General features: G+C 46.9%; 1 protein-coding gene across 1 annotated transcript in view; it reads left to right on the top strand.

Annotated features, from left to right (window-relative positions):
• Positions 1–753: 753 nt before the first annotated feature.
• LOC144780965 (retinol dehydrogenase 12-like) overlaps positions 754–22,709 on the top strand; it is a 215,473-nt gene continuing 193,517 nt past the window's right edge. Inside the window, exon 1 of the mRNA XM_078659547.1 lies at positions 754–1,302. Within this exon, the coding sequence (XP_078515673.1) occupies positions 1,235–1,302 (68 nt within the window). The 5' untranslated portion in view covers positions 754–1,234. The remainder of the gene's footprint in view (positions 1,303–22,709) is intronic.

Raw genomic sequence — 22,709 nt, 5'->3', positions numbered from 1 at the left:
AGAATGGAACATGGAGACCAAGAAAGCATGGACTTTGATAACTGTTTTGGTCCAACACCTACTCTGCCGCGAATGGCCACTCCACCAAGGCCTCCACCAAGGCCAGTGTCACCAGGCCCTGAGGTCGGGCGGAGTCAGCCAAGGGTCGAAGATGCGAGCGAGGGTCCGAGGACAACCCCGGCCGGGGTTGTCGAGCTACCTCGGACCCAGGATCGTCGCTACAACTTGCGGCCCAATCCAAGGCCGAGTCAACGGTTGTTGGACTTTGCTTGTTCGTATCCATGAGCAAGAGACTATGAGCGTGCCTGCAGAAAGAGACTAAAATAAAGGAGGGATGTAGAGAGCCATCCGGGCTCTCACATACAATGTATCATTGCACGCACGCACGCACACGCAACCTTGGGGCGGGCTCGCCCCTCGGTATAAATAAACAAGCGGAAGACCGCTCGGGGTCTTTCCGGCTAAGTGTATAACAGAGTCTGTGTGGTCACTTGCTGTAGGTGCATACACGTGGTGGGCCCCGCCTCACAATTCTACAGGGGGGAGCTGTGTTTGACAATAACTTACGATGTAAAAACACCTGCTGCAGATTTCCTTGTGCATTCAGCTTTCATGCAGCAATAAAAATGTCAAGATAACTCTTGTGATTAATGTTCCTGCTGCACAGAAAGATTGGCATTTTAGCTAGTGGCAGTCAGGTTGACTCGCCATAAACTAGTGCAAAGGGTTAATATGCCTGCTGCAAAGAACGCAGACCGCGCAGAAAAACAGATCTGTATTTTATGTAGATGGCTGAGTGGATTAATAAAGCCAGCCTTTTCCGTGCTTTAAAACTTGTGAAATGTATGTGAGAGAGAGAGGGAAGATGAGAGGCACTTTTGCAGGGTGGCAGTGAGGGACTCCGAAAAAGACTGGCCAGCGCTAAAGCGGCCACTGCCTGCACATGGATATATTTTGTTTATATTTCCTTTATTCTTTGTTAACCCTATTCTCGCCGATCTTTTTAACACGGGAGTTGAAATGTGTCAAAGAACCTCTCTCCCACTTGTATTACATTACGAATGAGGACCACGTGCTCCTCTCACTCATGCTCCTCTGATGTCGGCGTCTCTTTTCTTCCTGGTGTTGACTGCACTACAAGTCCCGTGATGCCGCGCGCTACCGCGCCCCCTGTCAGCGGAGCTCTGTCCCCTCCTCGGCTCTGCCCCGTGCAGTCTGTGCCGGGCTTGGAACGATGGACGCCTGCTGGACTCTGCTGCTCGCGCCCTTCGCCCTGCTCCTCCTCGCGGCGCCCTACATCAGGTCAGTGCTGCTGCTGGTGCTTTGAAGCTCACTCCGTTCCTGAGCCTGCCCAGTGACGCACTTTGTGTACACTGAGTGCAGAGCGCTCATTCATTCTCTGTGCGCGCTCCTAGCAGCCGCCGGCGGGCAGACAGGGCACACAGCCTGCACGGGGGCCATAGCGTGCATCTGTGGGCACAGGGACCGCTTCTTGAATGCATCTGCTCACCGCACAACACAACACCACACCTCACCTCACCTCACCGTGCACGGGACAGGAAGCACGGCATGTATAACTCACCACCTTACATAGAGGGCAGGACCCACACTTTACCGTGCACGGGACAGGAAGCACTGCATGCATAATTAACTCACCACCTTAGATAGAGTGCAGAACACCATACCGTGCACTGGACTGGAAGAAATGCATGCATAACTCACCACCTTAGATAGAGTGCAGAACACCACACTTTGCCATGCACGGGACAGGAAGCACTACATGCAAACCCACTCCTGTAGAAAGAGTGCACCGCACATCAGAGCACTATACCTTGCCATGCACGGGAGAGGAAGCACTTCATGCATAACTCACCACCTTAGATAGAGTGAACCGCACAGCAGAAGAGAACACCATACCTTGCCATGCCAGCGACAGGAAGCACTTCATGCAAACCCACCACTGTAGAAAGAGTGCACCGCACATCAGAGCACTATACCATGCCATGCACTGGACAGGAAGCACTGCATGCATAACTCACCACCTTAGCTAGAGTGCACCGCGTGGCAGAACACCATACCTTGCCATGCACGGGACAGGATGCACTTCATGCATAAGTCACCACCTTAGATAGAGTGCACTGCACAGCAGAAGAGAACACCATACCTTGCCATGCACGGGACAAGAAGCACTACATGCAAACCACCACTGTAAAAAGAGTGCACCGCACATCAGAGCACTATACCTTTCCATGCACGGGACAGAAAGCACTTCATACATAACTCACCACCTTAGATAGAGTGAACCGCACAGCAGAAGAGAACACCATACCTTGCCATGCACGGGGCAGGAAGCCCTTCATGCATAACTCACCACCATAGATAGAGTGCACCGCACAGCAGAACACCATACTGTGCCTTGGCTTGCATGGGACAGGAAACACTACATGCATAACCCACCACCGTAGAAAATGTGCACCGCACAGCAGAGCACGATACCTTGCCATTCACGAGACAGGAAGCACAGCATGCATAATTCCCCACCTTAGCTAGAGTGCACCACATGGCAGAACACCATACCTTGCCATGCACGGGACAGGAAACACTACATGCAAAATCCACCACCGTAGAAAATGTGCACCGCACAGCAGAGCACTATACCTTGCCATGCACGGAACAGGAGGCCCTGCATGCATAACTCACCACCGCAGATAGAGTGCAGAACACCATACCGTGGCATGCACGGGACAGGAAGCACTTCATGCATAACTCACCACCTTCGATAGAGTGCACCGCACAGCAGAACACCATACCGTGCCTTGGCTTGCACGGGACAGGAAACACAACATGCATAACCCACCACCGTAGAAAATGTGCACCGCACAGCAGAAGAGAACACCATACCTTGCCATGCATGTGACAGGAAACACTACATGCATAACTCACCAACGAAGATAGAGTGCACCGCACAGCAGAGCACCACACCTTGCCATGCATGGGACAGGAGTAATGCATGCATAACTCACCACCGTAGATAGAGTGCACCGCACAGTAGAGCACCATACCTTCCCATGCACGGGACAGGAAACACTACGTGCATAACCCATCACAATAGATACAGAGTGCACCGCCCTGAAAATGAGCACAGTATGCAAACATTGTACGGGGAACAAGGCACGTGTTACCTGCACAAGGACCATAGTACACGCTGCATGCTTGAACACCGCGTGCACCGCGCTGCAAAGAATGCACTGCCTGCAACTTCCTGCACTATGAAAACAATGTATCCCTCTACATATGGTGTCGTTTGAACAGGCGGCGCACTATCCATTGTGCTACAATACTGACCATGCTGCAAAAATGAATGTTCCATCACCGTGCACAGGCAGAGCATTCACCACCCTACAGAGGCCACAACGTGCACTAGTCTGCCCATGGGTACCGTGTGCATCAAACTGTACAAAAAGCACAGCATGCGCGACCATGCCCAGGAGTGCCCTGGGACACCTCACACAGGTTGTTGCATGCATTGCCCTTCCTAAAGACACAATGCAGTTCCCACACTGCACTACTCTGCAGAGGGCCACGCCTTGCATTACTAGGCACACATGCACACAATATGCACCACTAAACTGATGTGGCACAGTATTCACCATCCTGCCAATGGTTCACAGCATGTGCCACCAGGCACAGAGGCCACAACTACACCAACCTGCACCGAAGTGCAGTGTGCTTCAAGTTACACTGGTTGTTTAATACATTACCCTGCGCTAAACGCATTGACTTGTAAATTCCAAGCAGCACCTCCCTGCATAGCTCTCTGTATCTTTCTGCACAGACGTGCATCATCCTGCACATACACACACCATGCCCCACCCCACACAAGGGGCACAGCAAGCACCACTGTGCAGCTAAGGCGCAGGGCTGAACATCCCGCATACACCATCTTGCACAGCATTGGAATTACAGCTGTGCAAAAAAAGCCCAGGTGTGGGTCCTGTGCTCAGCGTCCTACCAGGACCAAGTTGCACGTGACCAAAGAGTCCCCGTCAGTCTGGGTCGCCTGTGTTCCGGTTCAGGGATGACCTGGCCTCGCTCTTCGGGATTCTGATTGGAGCAGGGTCAAGACTGATTTGCACATGACAGCAAAGGGTCACATTATGCACCAATAAACAAGGATTTCTTTAGTGCATTGCCCTGAGTACCATATGCAGTGCCTTGCACCAGGCCTATACTCAGGGCACAAGTCCTAAGAAAAGAAGTGGGGGGACTGACCTAGTTTGACAGTATGCAAGTGACATCACGGCGTGCGACATCATGACGTGCGACATCACGGTGCGCAACATCAAGGCGCACGATATCGTGGCGCCCGACAACACACATGGCATCACATGAATTGACATCATAGAAAGTGGCATCACAAGCCACGACTTTACAGGAAGTGGCATCACAAGAAGTGACATCAGATCTAAAGTCCTCGCATATATGTTTAGCGGGTCTATCATGTGTATGTTTGAGCACATTGCAAGGACAATAGCACAGTGAGCTATGGAAGATGATATGTGACTTCTACACCTTGCAATCCCCCAATTTTATGTGACACATCCTGTACATTCATTTACAAACTTGTATAATTTATTGTACATGTAATATGCATATGTTGATGTATGCACTTGGACACCCTGCATTGGAATGAGTAGGGCTATACAAGAAAAAATTGTGGTACTTACATTATTTCAACGCCTCCTCAGGGGAAATAAGCTCTATATAAATGCAATTTGCTTTGTGTAAATACCGGGAAAGACCAGCACATCTGATATATTTAACAGTGGATGCATATCTCCTAAACAGGGAGTGAACAAAGTGAAAAGCTGCCTTGCTTAAGTATGCGTGAAGTGCTAACAATGTGTGAGCCTTTATTTCCTCTCCGCTTCATTTGCATCAGGTGTGAGGCTCCTGACTGCTCCCAGCCAAGAGGCTGAACAAAAGGAGGTCTGATGACCCCTCAAATTCGGCCTTTGTTATGGGCCCAGCAGGAGTCTTATATAAGAAAGCACCATCCCCGCCTGCCCATTGATGCTTGTTGCAGATGGAAAGCAGACAACTTGCAGGCCCTGCTAAAAGTGTCCCAGTGTTTGGAAATGACACCGGGACGAGTTCAGCACATTATTCAGTGGGGCCCAAATTCTAGGCATGGTGGACGTCATTCACTCTGTGAAAAAAATGGGTGGACGCCATGCACCCGTGTGTACCCCCGACTCGTGCCCTGCCTAAGCTGCACAGTCGAATAAGGTATAAGATGTACCTTTTTTAGAGGGCGTACCATGCATCGACATGCACTGGAAGCACAATTTGTACTACTCTGCATAGAGCTCCACATTATCACCTTATACAGCAGGCATAATGCCTTCCCATTACAAAACATAGACAGAGCACAACACTGGGTTAAGTAAACAGCTGATTGAGCCCAACCAGCAAAATTATTTTAATACAAAATTTCATAAAGTAGATTCTGTTCAGCAAACAGTCTTCGTGACGATTGTTCTATGGTTACAACATTGATACAGCCACAGCCGACACGTGTTTCGTCGCCATTTGTGACTTTTTCAAGGCTGTTAACAAAATCATACAAAATATTATTTTGTATTTACTTAACAATCAAATGGAGAGGTTTACAGATTTACTTTTCAATTTCTTAGAATAATTTTAAAAACGAACTGTTATGTTAATTGAGTTAATTGGGTGCCGCTCGTCAAAGGAGTGTCGGACTTTGCACTCTGTGGGTTTGGTGCTTGCTCGTCTGCTGCCAGGAGCCCCGTAGGGCACAGAAGCTGTTTGGAGGGTGAGAGGGCTGCAGGAGGACGGGACTGCGAGGCTCGTCAGGCAGTGCGTGTAACAGCTAGCACACCTGCCGCCTCTTCCCGTGTCTCCGCCCCCCCTGCCTGAGCCTTGAAAACTCCTCGCGGCCCCCGCTCCGCGGGTGCCGCTCGTCAAAGGAGTGTCGGACTTTGCACTCTGTGGGTTTGGTGCTTGCTCGTCTGCTGCCAGGAGCCCCGTAGGGCACAGAAGCTGTTTGGAGGGTGAGAGGGCTGCAGGAGGACGGGACTGCGAGGCTCGTCAGGCAGTGCGTGTAACAGCTAGCACACCTGCCGCCTCTTCCCGTGTCTCCGCCCCCTAATTACAACCCCATATCTATCTTGGAATCACAACGCGTTAGCGGGACCTATCCCGGGACGAAGCCCGGACTAAGGGCGGACCCTCTGAGACCCTCCGAGAACCGAGGAAAACCGGACCGGGCGCATCTCTCTTTGTCTCACAGGTACTGGTTGTTAATAACATTGACCTATTTTGGTTGTGTGTACCGCCATCCGCCCGTAAATGTCTACTGTCATATTAGAACAGCCCATGTCTGATAAAGCGGGAGTACTGTTGAATGGCACTCTAGACAAGTACTTCTCAAAGTCCACAACTGACGTTGCCAGGGAAAATATTCTGGCAGAGAAGCGAGCGGATCGTCGTCGCTCGGTAGAAAATATGAAGAACGGCTCTATTCTTTTGCCAACATCCCCTGCCATTGGGTCGATTGACATTGTCACCGAAACAACATCTGGTGAGTTGATTAATCTATTAGACTCTGACCCCTTGGAACTAAACGTAGCTGTGCTCACACCTAATGTGTCAACTTCACTAGATTTGACCAGGCCAACTGCATCTTCTAAAGACACTAGTGAATGTACGCCAAAGGAAGATAGCCTGCCATTGGTAACTACATCCCGTAGCAGGGCTGCAAAACAAATTCCCCAGGAGAAACGCTATGGCCCACCGCCTATTAAGAAACAGCGAAAAAGGAGGGACTTGTTGCAACCAAAGTTGAGCTGTAGAGACTTTGGTAAAAAGGCAATCACTGCCCCAAAGGCATTACATAATTCTCATGTTGAATCAGAGGGGAGCACTATATTGCCTTTATCATCATCCCAGCCTAACCCACATCTAGACCAAGAGCATAGTATGGACACTAGTGATGTTGTGAATGTATCAATAGTAAACAAAGGCTCTGTGACCCTATTAGATATAGAGAGTTTGATTAAATCATACTCTGCAAGCATTATTGAGAGGCTGATGGAAGTAGAAAGTAGGCTGTGTAAGATTGAACATGCATTAGGTTGTAAGGATGCTGTAATTGATCCTGGTCGGAATAATGTAGGTAAAAAACATCAGAATACCACTACAAAACCAACATCGACCCCTGTTCATGTGTCTAAACACATCCCAAACCACACTACAATTCCACCCACGATTGCACCCTCTGTAAAACCCATGGGGAAAACGGTAACAGCACTGGTCCATCACCATTCTTCTCCCAAGCCCTCTCAAACTAAAATTGTTGACCAACCAGTTATAAGTGTCACAAATAAGACTACTGACAACACTAATACCAACACACTTTTGAGAAAACCAGCGAGGGAGGTGGGAGAAAATAGACATACCTGGGGGAAACCCAGAAGGACTCCCTTACCCGAACTTCCCCCAGAGGCTGTACCCTACGTGGTAATTTTAACAGGGGTGCCTGTGCTTGGTCAAAACAAGCGGGAGGGTTTTGCCCAATTAAAAAACAAAATTATGCATTGGCTGAGTATTTACAGGCCAATTGCAAATCACATCAATGGGGATATCACCCATGTCCGACGTCTAGAATGGCTAGGTGGCAAACCTAAAGACATCGAAGGAGATATAGTGGTTGTGAATTTTCGAGACCCCAATGCAGTACAATTTATTTTGAACTGGCAGTTGGGTGCCTCTAATAATACAATAATTCCCAAACCACTCACCTATTTCTATCCTAGATCTTTGGTGTTTTCATCTCAATATCACCCGCCTCAGTACTGCCCTCCTCAGCGTATACAGCATTTACAGCAAAATAATTATCCAAGTGTCCAGGACGCTGTGAGTATCCAACATGCCCTGTACCCTTCATCACTTCAGAACACAAATAACATGTATCAAGCACCACACCCGGTGGCAACTTCAGATCCTAGGGTATGGAACCATATAATGCCCAAAATATATAATCCCCAGAATGGAAGGATGGATCACCTAAAACCCTTCACCCCCCTAGAAACCTTCAATAGGTTTGACATCTTTAGCGGTCTAGATGATTGTGATTGATGCCATCTGTTCGGGGGGGATGAGGGATCAAAGAAAATGTTTGTGGGTGATGTGGGTACTACAGTTAAGCTTGATGTATCTGATATTAATGTGCTTCCCTGTTTGGGCAAAACTGTACTCCATGATATGAATGTTTCTGAAGATATAAATGTTATGGGAGAACAGGTATTAGCCATGACCAGCTTGGGGAGTATCTTAACTGTTGAGGTAGCGCCCTTGTTACCCCCAGTGGTGCCTTTGCCCAATTTTGATGAGATCTCTGGGGCTGCTGCTGGAAGGCCATTAAATCTCACTGTGTCGATAAAAATGATCTGTTGGAATATAGCTGGTGTTGTAAAAAATCTGAGGGATCCTGAGTGGTCAAACTTTATAGAATCCTTTGATTTCTGTTTCCTTCAGGAAACTTGGGCAGTTGAGGTGCCTCACAGGGTGGGTTACAAGACTTATGGGATTGATGCGATTCCCTCTAGAAGTGGAAGGGCATCGGGGGGTCTTTTGATATGGGTGAAAATAAATCTAAAGGTAAAGATTGAGGTGGTGCCCACTAACTCTGTAGACATATTGGTGCTAAAAGTCACAGTATCCAACGGGAAAAATTTGTTCCTTGTAAACATTTACAACAGGCCCTTACCCTCATCTGGAGAATCACCAATTATTGCAAAATTAGACTGCTTTCTGAGCAATCTGGATCCCAGCCATGATTTTGTTATCTTGGCTGGTGATCTAAATTGTAATTTTGAGCCTGTTGAGGGTCTTAGCGAAATCTTCAATGAAGAAGATCAAGCAAACAAAATCCCTACTTTAGAGAATGTCAAATGCTCAACTTTGGGTCTTCAATTGTTGAGTTTATGTACGGAACACTCTCTTAGGGCTTGCAACGGAAGGTTACCATCTGACAGCTCTAAGAAACCAACATTCTCTAGAAATACTTATAAAAGTAACTTAGATTTTGTCATCGTTTCTATCCCCCTCTGGCCAAATCTCCTGGACTTTGAAGTACTGGAGCGATTTGAAAGCGATCATTTTCCCTTAATTTTGACATTAGATGCTTTACTCTTTAATAATACGGTCGATCAAAGCACAACTGAGGAAGGGGTGAATTCCAATTTTGAGATTCATATTAGTAATAATAGAAGATCTCTGAAATGGCCACTCATATTGGACCGTAATGATATCCTCAGTGAAATCTATTCACTTCTGGCTGGGACGTTTGGCCCTTATTTGGCGTCAATGGGAGAGGACGCAACAACAACTGCATTCCTGCCATTACACCAAAACTTTTTTAAAGAATTAAAATTACTGGTTACCAAGATGCCCAAAAAACCCAACAGAAGACCCAGAATCTGTCCCACAGTAAACCTTGGTACGACAGATCCTGTAGAGAATCAAAGAGGGAATTATTGATTGCAATTAAGGCTAAATCTCCTTTTGATGTAAAACAAGCGAGGAACAACTACAAATTTGTACAAAGGGCTGCAAAGATGGCATGGGAGGAAGACAAATGGGCCAATCTGCTGCAAGCAGCTAGGGCACGTGACAATGTTGCCTTTTGGAGGCTAGTGGCAAATGGAAATAAGGTGGGCAGGGTGGTCAAGGATGTTTTCCTGGATGAACAAACTTGGGTTACCCATTTTACAAATTTATACAAAAAATATGATGACCCATGTTTGGATATGCATGCATCAAATTATGAACCCCCGGCAGACCAACTCTCCTTTACTTTAGGAGAAACAGAACTGGCAATAACCCAGATTAAATCAGGAAAAGCACCAGGCTTGGACAAAATTCCTGGGGACCTATACAAGCATGACTTAGCTGTATGGGTACCATATATTAATTTTTTATGTAACGTATTCTCAGGCACTTTAGAATTTCCAGAGAGCTGGAAAGGAGCGGAAATTGTTTTAATTTTTAAAAAGGGAGATAGGATGGATCCTTGCAACTATCGGCCAATAAGTCTAATGGATATTTTACAAAAAATTTATTCACGCCACATTCTTTTACGCGTGAATAACTGGCTAGATGAAAATGCAATACTGACTAAGTTCCAAGCAGGGTTTAGATCTAACATCAGCACAATAGATCAGATTTTTAGATTCTGCTGCCTCTATTGGAAGTACGTGGTGATTAAAAGGTGCCATTTATATGTTGCCTTTATCGATTTAAGGGCAGCATTTGACTTGGTGCCTCGCAATCTCCTATGGAAAACTTTGAGTTCAGCAGGTATGCCAAATAACCTTGTCACTCAGATAAGGGAGCTACACGCAGGGAATTTTGCTAGAATTAGATGGGGTCCAAATGGTGAATTAACCCAGAAGATACCCATCGAGCGTGGAGTCCGCCAGGGTTGCGTCCTGGCCCCCACGCTCTTTTCCCTGTTTGTAAACGATATTCCCCAATTCTTGGAGAGATGTAAAAATGACTCCCCGAAACTGAATGGTGAGAAGGTGACATCGCTACTATTTGCTGATGATACCATTTTGATTTCTCAAACGAAAAATGGTCTGCAGATAATTATAGATACTTTTAACGAATACTGCAGTCAGAAGGGGCTTGAAATCAACGTGAAGAAGACAAAATATATGGCCCTGAATCCCATAAAACCTGATAGAGGCTGCCTTACATTAAACGGTGAAAAGCTGGAATCCGTCCCTCATTTTTCGTATTTGGGGGTGACTTTGGACTCCAACTTTACTTGGAAAGCCCAATTGGATAAAAGCAAATTAATTTTTGTCCAGAATGTTAAACCTATTCTTAGGGAGCAAAATTTAAGTACAAGTAAAGCAGCTTCTCCCGTGATGGAACTTTTTAAAGCCAAGGTTCAATCAGCGGTCCTTTATGGGGCAGAAATATGGGGTCCCGGTTCAAAGGAAACGTTCAGTCTCCTAGACAATAACTTCATGCGAAGTTTGGCAAGGGTCCCAAGAGGTACTCCTTTAGTCCCCCTGGAACTTGATCTAAACTTCAAAAGAACTGATCACCAAGTCTTGATTCGACCATTGATGCTGTGGGTCAGACTATGGCATGTCCCTGAACTCCAAGATTATAGAGATGGATTAAAAGAAGTTATTAAACTTGATAATCAGGGTGACATCCCATGGTTAAGACACATCAAGATTTGGTTAAGTAATATAGGGCTGAAACATTTTTGGGAGAACCCCGAACACCTACCCGCAAACCCCAAATCAATATTAAAAAGGGCATTTTGGAGTTTCATACTAAATAGGACTATAAGTAATAGTACTAGCGGGACCTTGGTTTCAAGGTTCCTAAACTTTAAGAATGAACCTATGTATGAGACCTTTATGGATGAAATAGAGCCCCCACTAGCAAAAACTTTATTTCTAAAATTTAGATATGGAAATTTACAAATAAATACTACCTTGGCCCGTTGGGCTAGAAATCGTGCTGCAGGAACTCCGACAATGGATGAGAATTGCTCTATGTGTACTTACAATCAGATTGAAAACGAGCAACATATCCTCCTTTTTTGTCCTTGTTATAAACAGGCCAGAAAGAGATGGATTAAACCCATTTGCCTTCTTTTAGGCCTGAGCTCCAGTGCACAGGCGGTGAGAATCCTAACAACTAACACCTCTCAACAAATAATATTTAGTGTTAGTAGATTCCTACTTTCCATATTCTATACAAGGAAAAAATCGGGGCACTGTTTGTAATGTAATATAATTAATCCGCTTGGAATTGCTAGGATGCTCCCTATTTTGACCTATGAATGTAATGTTTTGTTCAACCCAGCTCCTAAATTGCCGTAGCTTTTTGTTTATTTTGCTTTTTAAACTAATGTTTTATTTATTGTAATGTTTTATTATAATGAAATGTAATGTAATATATGCATTGCTCTTTTATGGCACTCGTGCCGAAATAAAGATTTAATGATGATGAGTTAATTGAAGACTGTTTGCTGACCAGAATCTACTTTATGAAATTTTGTATTAAAATAATTTTGCTGGTTGTGCTCAATCAGCTGTTTACTTAACAGAGTGTTGTGCTCTGTTTTGTAATTGATTAATATATTCGGAGAGGTCCGGTGTGTATTACGGGATACTGTGGGTGGCACGGTATAAGACATAGAGCACGCCTCAAAAGAAAGAGTTAGATACAGATTTTTATGCAAACAAAGCGGAGGTGCTGGCTGTTCTGTTTATTCCACTGCCATCATTTCCTATTATATATAATGCCTTCCCATCTACAGACGGAACAGCTAGCTTCACTGTGTAAGCATACTTTACTATGCGGAGGTGCTCCGGGTTCATCATAGGGGAAACAAGCATACCGCTGGGCACATGGCCACAGTGTAGAAAGTCATGAATCCCCTTGCACAGTGTCGCTGCATTTATGGCAGCGATCAGGGGCACCGCATATCTGGTGGCGCAGAGGAGCCCAGCATAGACATGCCTTAGGACAGGGAGAACAACACCGCGCCATCTTTAACAGGATGCACAACATGCATCCGCATGCACAGCAGTCACCACCTTTCAGAAAGGGCGCATCGTATAACAAAGCGATACAAAAGGGGATGATGAACGGAGCGTTTGAGCAAATCAAACACTCACCCCCAGTCAACTGATCTGGGTTTAATCCATCACCATTCTTTAGCTCACTCAGCCACCCCAGTTCAGACATGGCCATATGCAAATCAGTCTGACCCTGTGCCTCGTGGGAACAGTCCAGCTGAACTGCCAAGCCATGTCTTCCCTGGACCGGAAACAAGCATCCTGGGACCGGTTTCGGATTCATAATCCCCATCAGCCAGGCTATCTTGAATCCAGTGGCCAAGTGAGCAAGGGACTCACGTCTGAGCATACCCTGCCAATTTAGGGCGAACAAAGCGATACAAAAGGGGATGATGGACGGAGCGTTTGAGCAAATCAAACACTCACCCCCAGTCAACTGATCTGGGTTTAATCCATCACCATTCTTTAGCTCACTCAGCCACCCCAGTTCAGACATGGCCATATGCATCGAATAACAAGACACATTATACATGAGCATCACCTTACAAAGGGCATAATGTAAGGGACGTAATGCATCATTAGTAGGCAGGTGGCGGTTCTTCTGGACATGCTTCTAAGGATTTCTTATTCTTCTGAGACCTCTGATCTTTCATAAATTGCTTTTGCATTAGGTTAATTTATTTGCAGGTTTGATCAATTGCAAAATAAACCTTCGTGCCTAGTTTCCACCATCACAAACTTGTAGCACGCACACATTGTCAATACCTGGCTTTATCATCACCCCAACTCACTTGAAGTCCTAAACCTGACTTGGAACTGATACCAAAGCTGAGTCTGTGCCGTGAAGGCCGCCCTCATATCTTCCTCAGCAGGATCTCAACCCACCGAGCTATCTTGCTGGCTCTCTGTATCCACATCCCATGACCAGGCTGCTTCCAGATTTCAGTTCTAGCTGTGCGTGCAGCGTCGGAGGCCCTGGCACGCTAACGCCTTTCCTCTTTTGTGTTTTTGTCCCCACAAACGAGGCAGGCCTGAGATTTCGAAAGGGCTTAGCAGGCCTGAAATGGTTTAATCATGTAAATCCTGCTGTGAGATTAGATGGTCCGAGCTCGTGCCTTCAGCTATATATAGGGCGGAGGGTAAGCCCGTTTCTAATGAGAGATTACACCGCTCATTTCCTGTTTTAATGCTCCTAAAAATGGCCTTTAGAAACCCTTCCTGTTAATGTAGCTTGGTATTTAAAGGCTGGGACCACCAACCACACACTGCAGTCTGCTTTTCAACAAACACTGCTTTCCTGAAACTCCCTGGATGCTGACGACAAGGATGGTGAAACCATCTCCTTAGCTCCAGTTTACTTCAGCCTCTTCTTGCAGCCCTGCCAGATGAGCAGGACAGCAGCATCTGCAAAGAACTCATGACTAGGGACCTCCAACCTCTGCTATAATGAGACCTACCTCTGATCAATGCTAAGAATCCATGGCCACTGATAAATATTGTATGTTTTACAATAGTGACCTTGTTAGACAAAGTGATTACAAGATTGTAGCCCAATTTAAAAAGATTTATCATACAATACAAGGTGAATAATATAATGTTAAGAATTATAGATGGGTAACTGTGAGTACCCAAGAGTATGAGACTGAAATAGAACCAAGGGGTTCTAAGTGACATCAGATAGCCAATGAGAGCAAAGCTCGAGTTGTTTATGATGTCATATGAAGCGTCCTCCCCAGCCCGAGAGCATGCAAATGAGTACGGCGCACAAGGAGCTCTGTAACAGACGTCTTTATTCCTCAGCATACGATCACACACTGCACTCTCATTACGTCAGAACCGTTAATAACCACACCTTGACACCTCCCAGTAAGATACGTAATTCCTCTGTTAAGTCCGCACAGAACAACAAAGGTCCTAGCGCACAGTCTCACGACACTACAATTTAGAACCCCGAGATGTAAAACATCTCCGTATCTCACAGTTACCAATCTACAAAAATATGTTATGAATGGCCCTCAAGATCATCAGCCTCTGTTTATAACTTCTAGGCTGAGGCAAAGGAGTAATGGGGGGGCCATACATAATATGGCCTCTCCTCCTTGTCCCAAATGTGAAAAAAGACCATACCTTAATCAACCCTTATCACTTCCCTGTCTTTGCTCTCCCTCCTGCTGCTGTGCTTTCTGCTTGCAGTCAAAGCAGACAAGCAGTGCTGAACTGTCAGGCTCTCAGAGGCCCTGTCAGCCAGCCTGGAAGCCCTTCGCCTTCGTGACGTAGAAACAGCGAGTAACGAGTTTTGTTATCAACTGCTGCTACTTCATAGCAGTGAATTGCCAGTTTTGGAATCTGGTGTAAATGACAGAGGCTTCCTATAGTAGGCAACCATAAGAAAATAATGTATCAATGTGAAATGCCTCTACCGGAGCATGAACATAACTGCCTGTTGCATCCCTATTGTTAACGGACAGTAGCTGTTTCCATACTTTACTGGCTGATTCACTACCCTCCTACTGTAAAACGTGTAATCTGACATTGCCACTGTCTAGAGGGGAGGTAAGGGAAGTAGCCAAGTTAAAGCTGCTATTATTGAACTGCAGGTCTATGAGGAAACATAAAGTCGAGATATATGTTTTATTGCTAAATAGAAAACCGGATGCCTTATTTCTTACGGAAACATGGCTGGATAAAACATCTTCCCCGGAGGTTCTTGAAGCGGTCCCCCCTGGGTATAGTCTGTTGAGACTAGACAGACAAAAACAACGAGGTGGAGGACTAGCTCTAATTTATAAATCAGAACTAGAATGTACGCTAATAAAAGCCACCATACCTAACACTGAGTGTGGCCTCTTTACCCTAAAAGTAGATCCCAAAAACATGGTAAACGGATTACTGATATATCGCCCCCCAGGGAGTGTGGCTCAATTTGGAAACCAACTTTTAGACCTAGTAAATCAACCAGTAATTAGATATAAAAAGTTTCTTGTCTTGGGAGATCTAAATCTCCATTGTGAAGACAAAGATTGTAAAGAGGCACAAACCGTGATTGCAGCACTTAACTCCGTAGGGGTTAGGCTGTTATCTACAGCCCCCACACATCAGCTGGGTCATACCCTGGACCCCATTTTTAGGTCTCGCTAGATGTAAGCAAAAAGCGAAGCTTTTTGCTGTCTATGCGAGACAACTATAGCAGTTACTTTTCGGGGAATGAGGACAGCAGAGTTCCACGCGCTTTCCCTTGCCGAGATTGCACCTCGGGAGCGCGCACGTCGCCGTGCCTCATGTTCCCATTGCAAACAAAGCCACTCTCACGCATGCGCACATCCACACACTGCATACACACACGCACCCCCCCTTAAACAGACACACGCTGCATACACACAGGAGCGCACCTACACACACGCACGCACACACGCACGCATACAGAGACACCACCACCACCCCCCACCCCCCCCCCCCGCCACCGCCATAGAAGCGCCCCCGACCGCCGCAGACATAGAAGCGCCCCCGGCCGCCGCAGACATAGAAGCGCCCCCGGCCGCCGCAGACATAGAAGCGCCCCCGGCCGCCGCAGACATGAGGCCTCACGCCCCTCCTCTCTATGCGGGACTCACCGGGTCGGCTGGCGCTCGGCGGGCCGGTCTCTCCTTCTCCAGCGGGGGCTCCCTCTTCTGCACGGGCCCCCCGCCATGGCTGGCACGGCATCTCCGGTCTCCCTCACTACTCGGGAGACCGACCGGAGGACAACAGGCAAAGCTTCAGCAAGGGAGCGGGCACACCTCTTCCCGGCCCCGCCCACAATCAGGCGGCGGGCCGGACATCTGCTTCCGGTGTTTTCCTCCGGGCTGCGGCGGTGATTGTTCTCTCGTCTTGTCTTAGTGGGCGTGTGCACACCAGTCCAGCTCTGTGGTTAAACATGTATTTTTCAATACTGTCTACATTGCCTTGTTAAAAATATGGACGAACAATCAAATTATGAATACTCTTCAAGAACGGCTGCCCGTCTCTCCCCCTTGTTCCTTCGCTACTGGTATGTTGCGAAGCAGACTGCAGAGCAGTCACGGATGCCGGAAATTGACTCTTCCACGTTTGTATGGTTTGGCATCCCGCTTTTCATTTCCTTTTTCTACGATTGGCTGCGCATGCTGAAGGTCGTAGCCTACTTGCATAATGCCAGCATGCTGTCAGAGGTATTGGACTGCAGTGAGTTTGCTCAGATTCACGGGATGTTAAGACCTTGCCGGGACTCAAATCTCTATTTCTGCAGCTGTGCTTTCTGTCGTTCCCCCCACGCCCTTCCCCTGAGTTACGCTGCCCCTGTACTTTAAAATTCCGTTTCCAGGGGGGCATGAGACATTGTAGTCCTTCCACTTTCCCTTTTTAAGCATATTGGGGCTTCAGAGCCTGGGGGCGTCCATGTGCCTTTCTTATTTTCTACATGAGCCCAATTTTATCATGCTCCGCCACCCGCCCCCATCGCTGTCATGTGTCATCACTGCTTGTAAACCTGTTAACAAGCCATAACACGCACATTCCAGAGCCCCACGCTACTGTGGTGGTCCGCAAAAGCCTCTACACATTACATTTCCCTACCATCGCTGCGCTCTCCAGCCTCTTTCCATTTTTCAGCAGCAGGCAGAGAAAATGTCATAACGATGCACTCTGTGGGCTGCTACTGGTCATTTAATAATGCAGATGCCGTTTGGAAGGTTGTATGATATAGCGCAGGAGCCCTACGAGAGAAAAAGAACAAGCATTTGCCCATGCAATAGGTCTCGCATTTACTAGAGTTTGAGCTATTGGCATTGTAGATTATAATGCCTTTTGTTAATGTGTTGGTCTTTGAAACAAATTAATAAAATGCATTGTCATTTACAATGCCAAAAGCATAAACTCTCGCAAAATGTGAGACCTATTGCATTGTAAATGCTTGTTTCTAATTGGGAAGGTGTTAAGGTCTTACCCCCGGTTCAGTTGATCTGGTCGGACCACAGCATCGTCCCGTTCGAAATAGAAGATGACTCCCCGCGAATTAAATTTAAAGGATCTTTACCACAAAAGCGCAGGGTCTGGAAGAAATTTTCCCCTGAACTATTCGAACGCGCCTTATTAAAACACCCCCTGTCCCCAGGTAACACACTTCAGGAAACATGGAACAGTTATGAGAACTGGATGTCCAAGGCCCTGGATGAGGTAGCACCCTGGGTGATTAAACCTCCGACCAGGCAATCCAGAACTGCTCCGTGGTTCTCTGAAAAACGTAGACTGGCTAAAGCCAAATGTAAAACGGTGGAGCGGAGGTGGAGGCAGAACTATGCCCCTGAGCTCAAAGCATGATATAAGACAGAGATAAAAAAATACCAGAAATTGGTAAGATTAGAAAAGGGCATCTATTTTAAAAATAGAATTGAGTCAGCAGGCAACCCCACCAAAGAACTCTTCAGTATTTACAGAGAACTCACGACCCCATCCAGGCTTGAAGCTCAAGATATCTACTCTACTGAGTTATGTGATCTTGTAGCCGATTTTTTTGTGGATAAGGTGGACACAATTCATGACACTTTTACAGCTGGTAACAATATGTTATCCAGCCCGGGGGTTACTGGAGCTATCTCCACACAAAAATCTCAGCTTACATGCTTTAAAACGCCTGAAAGATATGAACTACTAGGAATTGTTAAGATAATACAATCCGGATCTCCGTCTGACGCGTGCCCAGTGGCGCGGTGTAAGGGAGTTATGGAGAGCATGCTACTCGACCATATTAGCCACATGGTCACCTTATCTTTCCAGGAATGTCACGTACCTGAAGCGTGGAAAACTGCACAGGTTATTCCTCTAAAGAAGAAACCCAACACCCCCACTTCGCAACTCCAAAATCTCCCTTCTCCCCTTTTGTGCAAAAATTGTGGAAAAGATTGCCAATAGGCAGCTCATGAAACATCTAGAGGAGGAAGCCCTCCTCCACTCATCACAATCGGGATTCAGAGCTGGCTACTCTACGGAGTCGGCCGTTCTGTATTCCACTGAGCGCATTAGGCAAATTGTGGATGAAGGCGAGACAGCAGCATTGGTTTTATTAGATCTGAGTGCAGCGTTTGACACCGTGCTGCACTCAACGCTGCTGTCTCGCCTGATGGAGATGGGGGTGACAGGGTCAGCGCTTGCCTGGCTACAATCCTTCTTAACCGACAGAAGCTTTCAGCTGCACTGTCCACCCTTCAGATCTTCCCTACGAAAGGTAAGCCACGGGGTTCCCCAGGGCTCAAGTTTGAGCCCTACCTTGTTTAATATCTATATGGAACCCCTGGCTCGAGTGGTGGAGGTATTTGGGGTGGACATTGTTAGCTACGCTGACGACACACAGCTGGTGTTTAAGCTCACACCCGACCGCAGCGAAGACGCCATTAACTTTTCGAACTGTATGTCAACAGTGGCAGTATGGATGAACGACAACTGCCTGTGCCTTAATGGCGAAAAAACTGAGTTACTGGTGGTCGGGAGAGCTATGGTGGCCTATTGAACTAGGGAGCCCCCCATTCCGATGGAGTCGGTAAGAAATCTCGGCGTAATACTGGACACCGACCTCTCGTATACGACCCATGTCAACAAGGTCACGGGGAGGTGCTTTGGTTTACTTAGGGTTCTCCGTAAGGTCGTAGATCTTCTTCCCGCCGGAGCTAGGAAAACTATTGTTCACGCCCTAGTGACTCCGCACCTTGACTATGGAAACGCCATGTTGATAGGGCTAAGTCATAAAGCACTTCACCAACTGCAGTGCGTGCAGAATGCTGCCGCACGTCTAGTGCTTGGCCTCCCGCGTAGAGCTTCAGGGAAGTCCGCCCTGGCCAAGCTCCATTGGCTTCCTATTAAGGAGCGAATTAAATTTAAAGCCCTGTGCTACGCGCATCGCATTGCCCAGGACAAAGGTCCGGACTATCTAAAGAACCTCCTTATTATACACTGCCCTACTCGGAACTTAAGATCTTCTGGCGCGATGCTGTTTAAAACGCCCCGTATTCTCAGGGCCAGAATGGGCGGACGCTCATTTAGGTACTTAGCCTCCAAACACTTGAATGCACTGCCGCTGCACCTTAGGATGGAGCCGTCTGAAATAAGATTCCGGAGGAAATTAAAAACATTCATGTTTCCCATTTTGTAAACCCCTAGCTGGTAACATCGGCCCTCTGAATAATTTATCAGTAGTTAGCGCGGGGACACACTGTTCTCTGTGTAGCCAGGCGCTTTACAAATGATTTATTATTATTATTATTATTAATGGGATTTACAACTTGTAATTTTATTTAAGTTTATGGCTCATGCTGATTCATTCACTGTACCATATATTGTACTAACATTTCATAATCCCCATGTCCATGATGCAATGGACATTTGGAGATCTTTTCAGTGCTGGCTCCTCCTCCTGTGGACTCTGTACATTGAAATTCCTAAAAGATATGCCACATCGTAAGGCTAAGGGCAAAGTTTGTTCTTTCTTCAGGTTTCCACTGTTCAGTGCATTACTACAGTGGACGCCAGTTCGGTTGGAGTAGGTGCTATTCTTGGCCAATTGGTCAAAGGGAAATAAAGCACTGATATTTGCACCACCGAGTTTGAGAAATTGTATTACCATTGTGCGAGAGGCATTCACAATGTTTAAAACTTCTCCCTAGAGTTACAGATGTGTCTTATGTATTGACCTTAACCCACTGGTTTATTTTATTGGTGAAAATGGCAAGGGCAAGCAAGTCCACGACTCATATGTTTGTTATTATGTCTCCAAGATTATTATTTTGAAATAAGATTGACTTCAGGGACTTAGATTTTTTTGGCACACTTCTCTGTCGAATGTTTGGAGGGCAGTTCAAAGGGGGATGAAGTCAAATGCATAATTGGGCTTATTGATGTTTTCATCTTTTAAGCAGCCAAAACTGTACAGTTCGCTAAGCCTAGTGTTATAATTCTAATAAGTGATTGATGCATCCTCTCTGTTCATGCTCTTGCCTTGCTGCTCAGTCTATGTGATGTCATCAGAATGTTGTGAGTGTTTGAGTGTTTGAGTGGAAGTAGTAAGCAGTTGGTGTGAGGGGCTGAGCAGAGATTTAGCTGCTCCTGGTGGGGCATTACATGAGGCCTAGCATGAGACTTAATATGGATCCTACTTGAAGAATAAAGCTGTGATCCTGAACTACATTACCTGGACTACGGATCTTTCTTATAATTTTAACACTGGCGACGATTTTTTGAAGAACCTGCGTGCTATTTTCCATGGCGCATGGACTTTGGACTAAAGAAACCTCATGTTAAAGTGGATTTGAATGGACATTAGACTTTTGAAACTGAAGAAACTACAATCTGTGGAACTAAAGACATCTAAGGAATGTGGATTTCAACAAACCTGACACCCCTAATGCCCCACCAGTGACCATTTCATCGGTTGCCCCAGTAAGTGCCAGTTTATCTTAGACTTTACTTTGTTGTTTGGAAGTCCTCCTGTCTTCTGAACTGTTCCTGTTCTGTAACATGTTGACAGAGAACATCATTGGTGACTTGGAAATGATTTGCGTGTACTACTGAGAACTGTACATTTGGATTTGGTTGGTCCTGCTACCTGTTGGATTTTGGGAATGTCTTACCAAGGATCTAAAGGGCCAATTCCTATCTGCCTACCTGTCTTTGAGAAACAAGACAGAAGTCCTCATCCTGGGATCTTCACCCTCCGCCTGGGACGACTCCTGGTGGCCCCCCGCCCTGGGTAGCGCACCCAAACCCACAGACCACGCACGCAACCTGGGCTTCATGCTGGACTCCTCCCTCTCCATGACCAGACAAGTCAACGCCGTCTCCTCGTCGTGCTTCAACATCCTGCGCATGCTACGCAAGATCTTCCGATGGATCCCCACCGAGACCAGGAAGACGGTCACCCAGGCCCTCGTCACCAGCCGTCTGGACTACGGCAACTCCCTCTACGCCGGAACCACCGCCAAACTCCAGAAGAGACTCCAGCGGATCCAGAACACCTCAGCACGACTCATCCTGGACATCCCCCGCCGCAGCCACATCTCCGGACACCTGAGAGACCTGCACTGGCTCCCGGTCAACAAGAGAATCACCTTCCGGCTCCTCACCCACGCACACAAAGCCCTACACAACCAAGGCCCAGGATACCTCAACAGCCGCCTCAAGTTCTACGCTCCCAAACGCCAGCTTCGATCGACCAGCCACGCCCTCGCCGCCGTCCCCCGCATCCGAAGAGCCACCACAGGAGGAAGGTCCTTCTCCTACCTGGCCGCCAAGACTTGGAACTCCCTTCCGACCCACCTCCGCCTGACCCAAGACCACCTCGCCTTCAGGAAGCAGCTCAAGACCTGGCTGTTCGAGCAGTAGCGGACCCCCTCCCCCCAGCGCCTTGAGACCCTCCGGGTGAGTAGTGCGCTATATAAATGCTTTGATTGATTGATTGATTGAAAGTATGCCAGAGTAGCGACCTGCTCCTACCTACCTGTTTGCTGCCTGTCTTCTCCTGTCTTTGGAGGGCTGCTTCGTGTCTACCTATCAAGTACCCAGTACTGCTGGTACTGCTACACTAGGAGAGTGTTATCTTGTCTTGCTGCCTGCCTTAAATTTTTAATTAACATTTGCCACCCTGATGTACTACTGCGTTGCAACAACATGCCAACCAGTGAGCACTACTTCTTGCTATGTTGTCTCAACAATTCTGTTTTTTCTTGATGCCTGTTGCCTGTCTTAGATGATGCTGGTTTGTTGCCTTTTCGTTATGAATTTGCACTCGGACTGTTTTAGGTTGTGTTTACTTTATGACTATTGCCCCGTTTTACTGTGTTTTGCACGTCATGGCAGTTGCACCACTACGCATTTTTCAAAACCTGTCTCGAGCGCTGCCAATCTGCGCTCATTGCCTGCGCACTTACCTGTTTTCAACCATCTGTGACGTTGTTTCGCCTCCAAGATCCTCACTTGACGCCTTAATGCACGGTGATGCCGAGAGCCACCCGGCGCAGCGTCACCGTGCGTGCCGCCATCTTGTGGTTGGCGGCTTCATTGATATACATT

Source organism: Lissotriton helveticus, chromosome 9, assembly GCF_964261635.1.
Source record: "Lissotriton helveticus chromosome 9, aLisHel1.1, whole genome shotgun sequence".
Taxonomy (NCBI): domain Eukaryota; kingdom Metazoa; phylum Chordata; class Amphibia; order Caudata; family Salamandridae; genus Lissotriton; species Lissotriton helveticus.
Note: the sequence above shows the minus strand (reverse complement) of the source record. Positions and strands in the feature narration are given on the sequence as shown.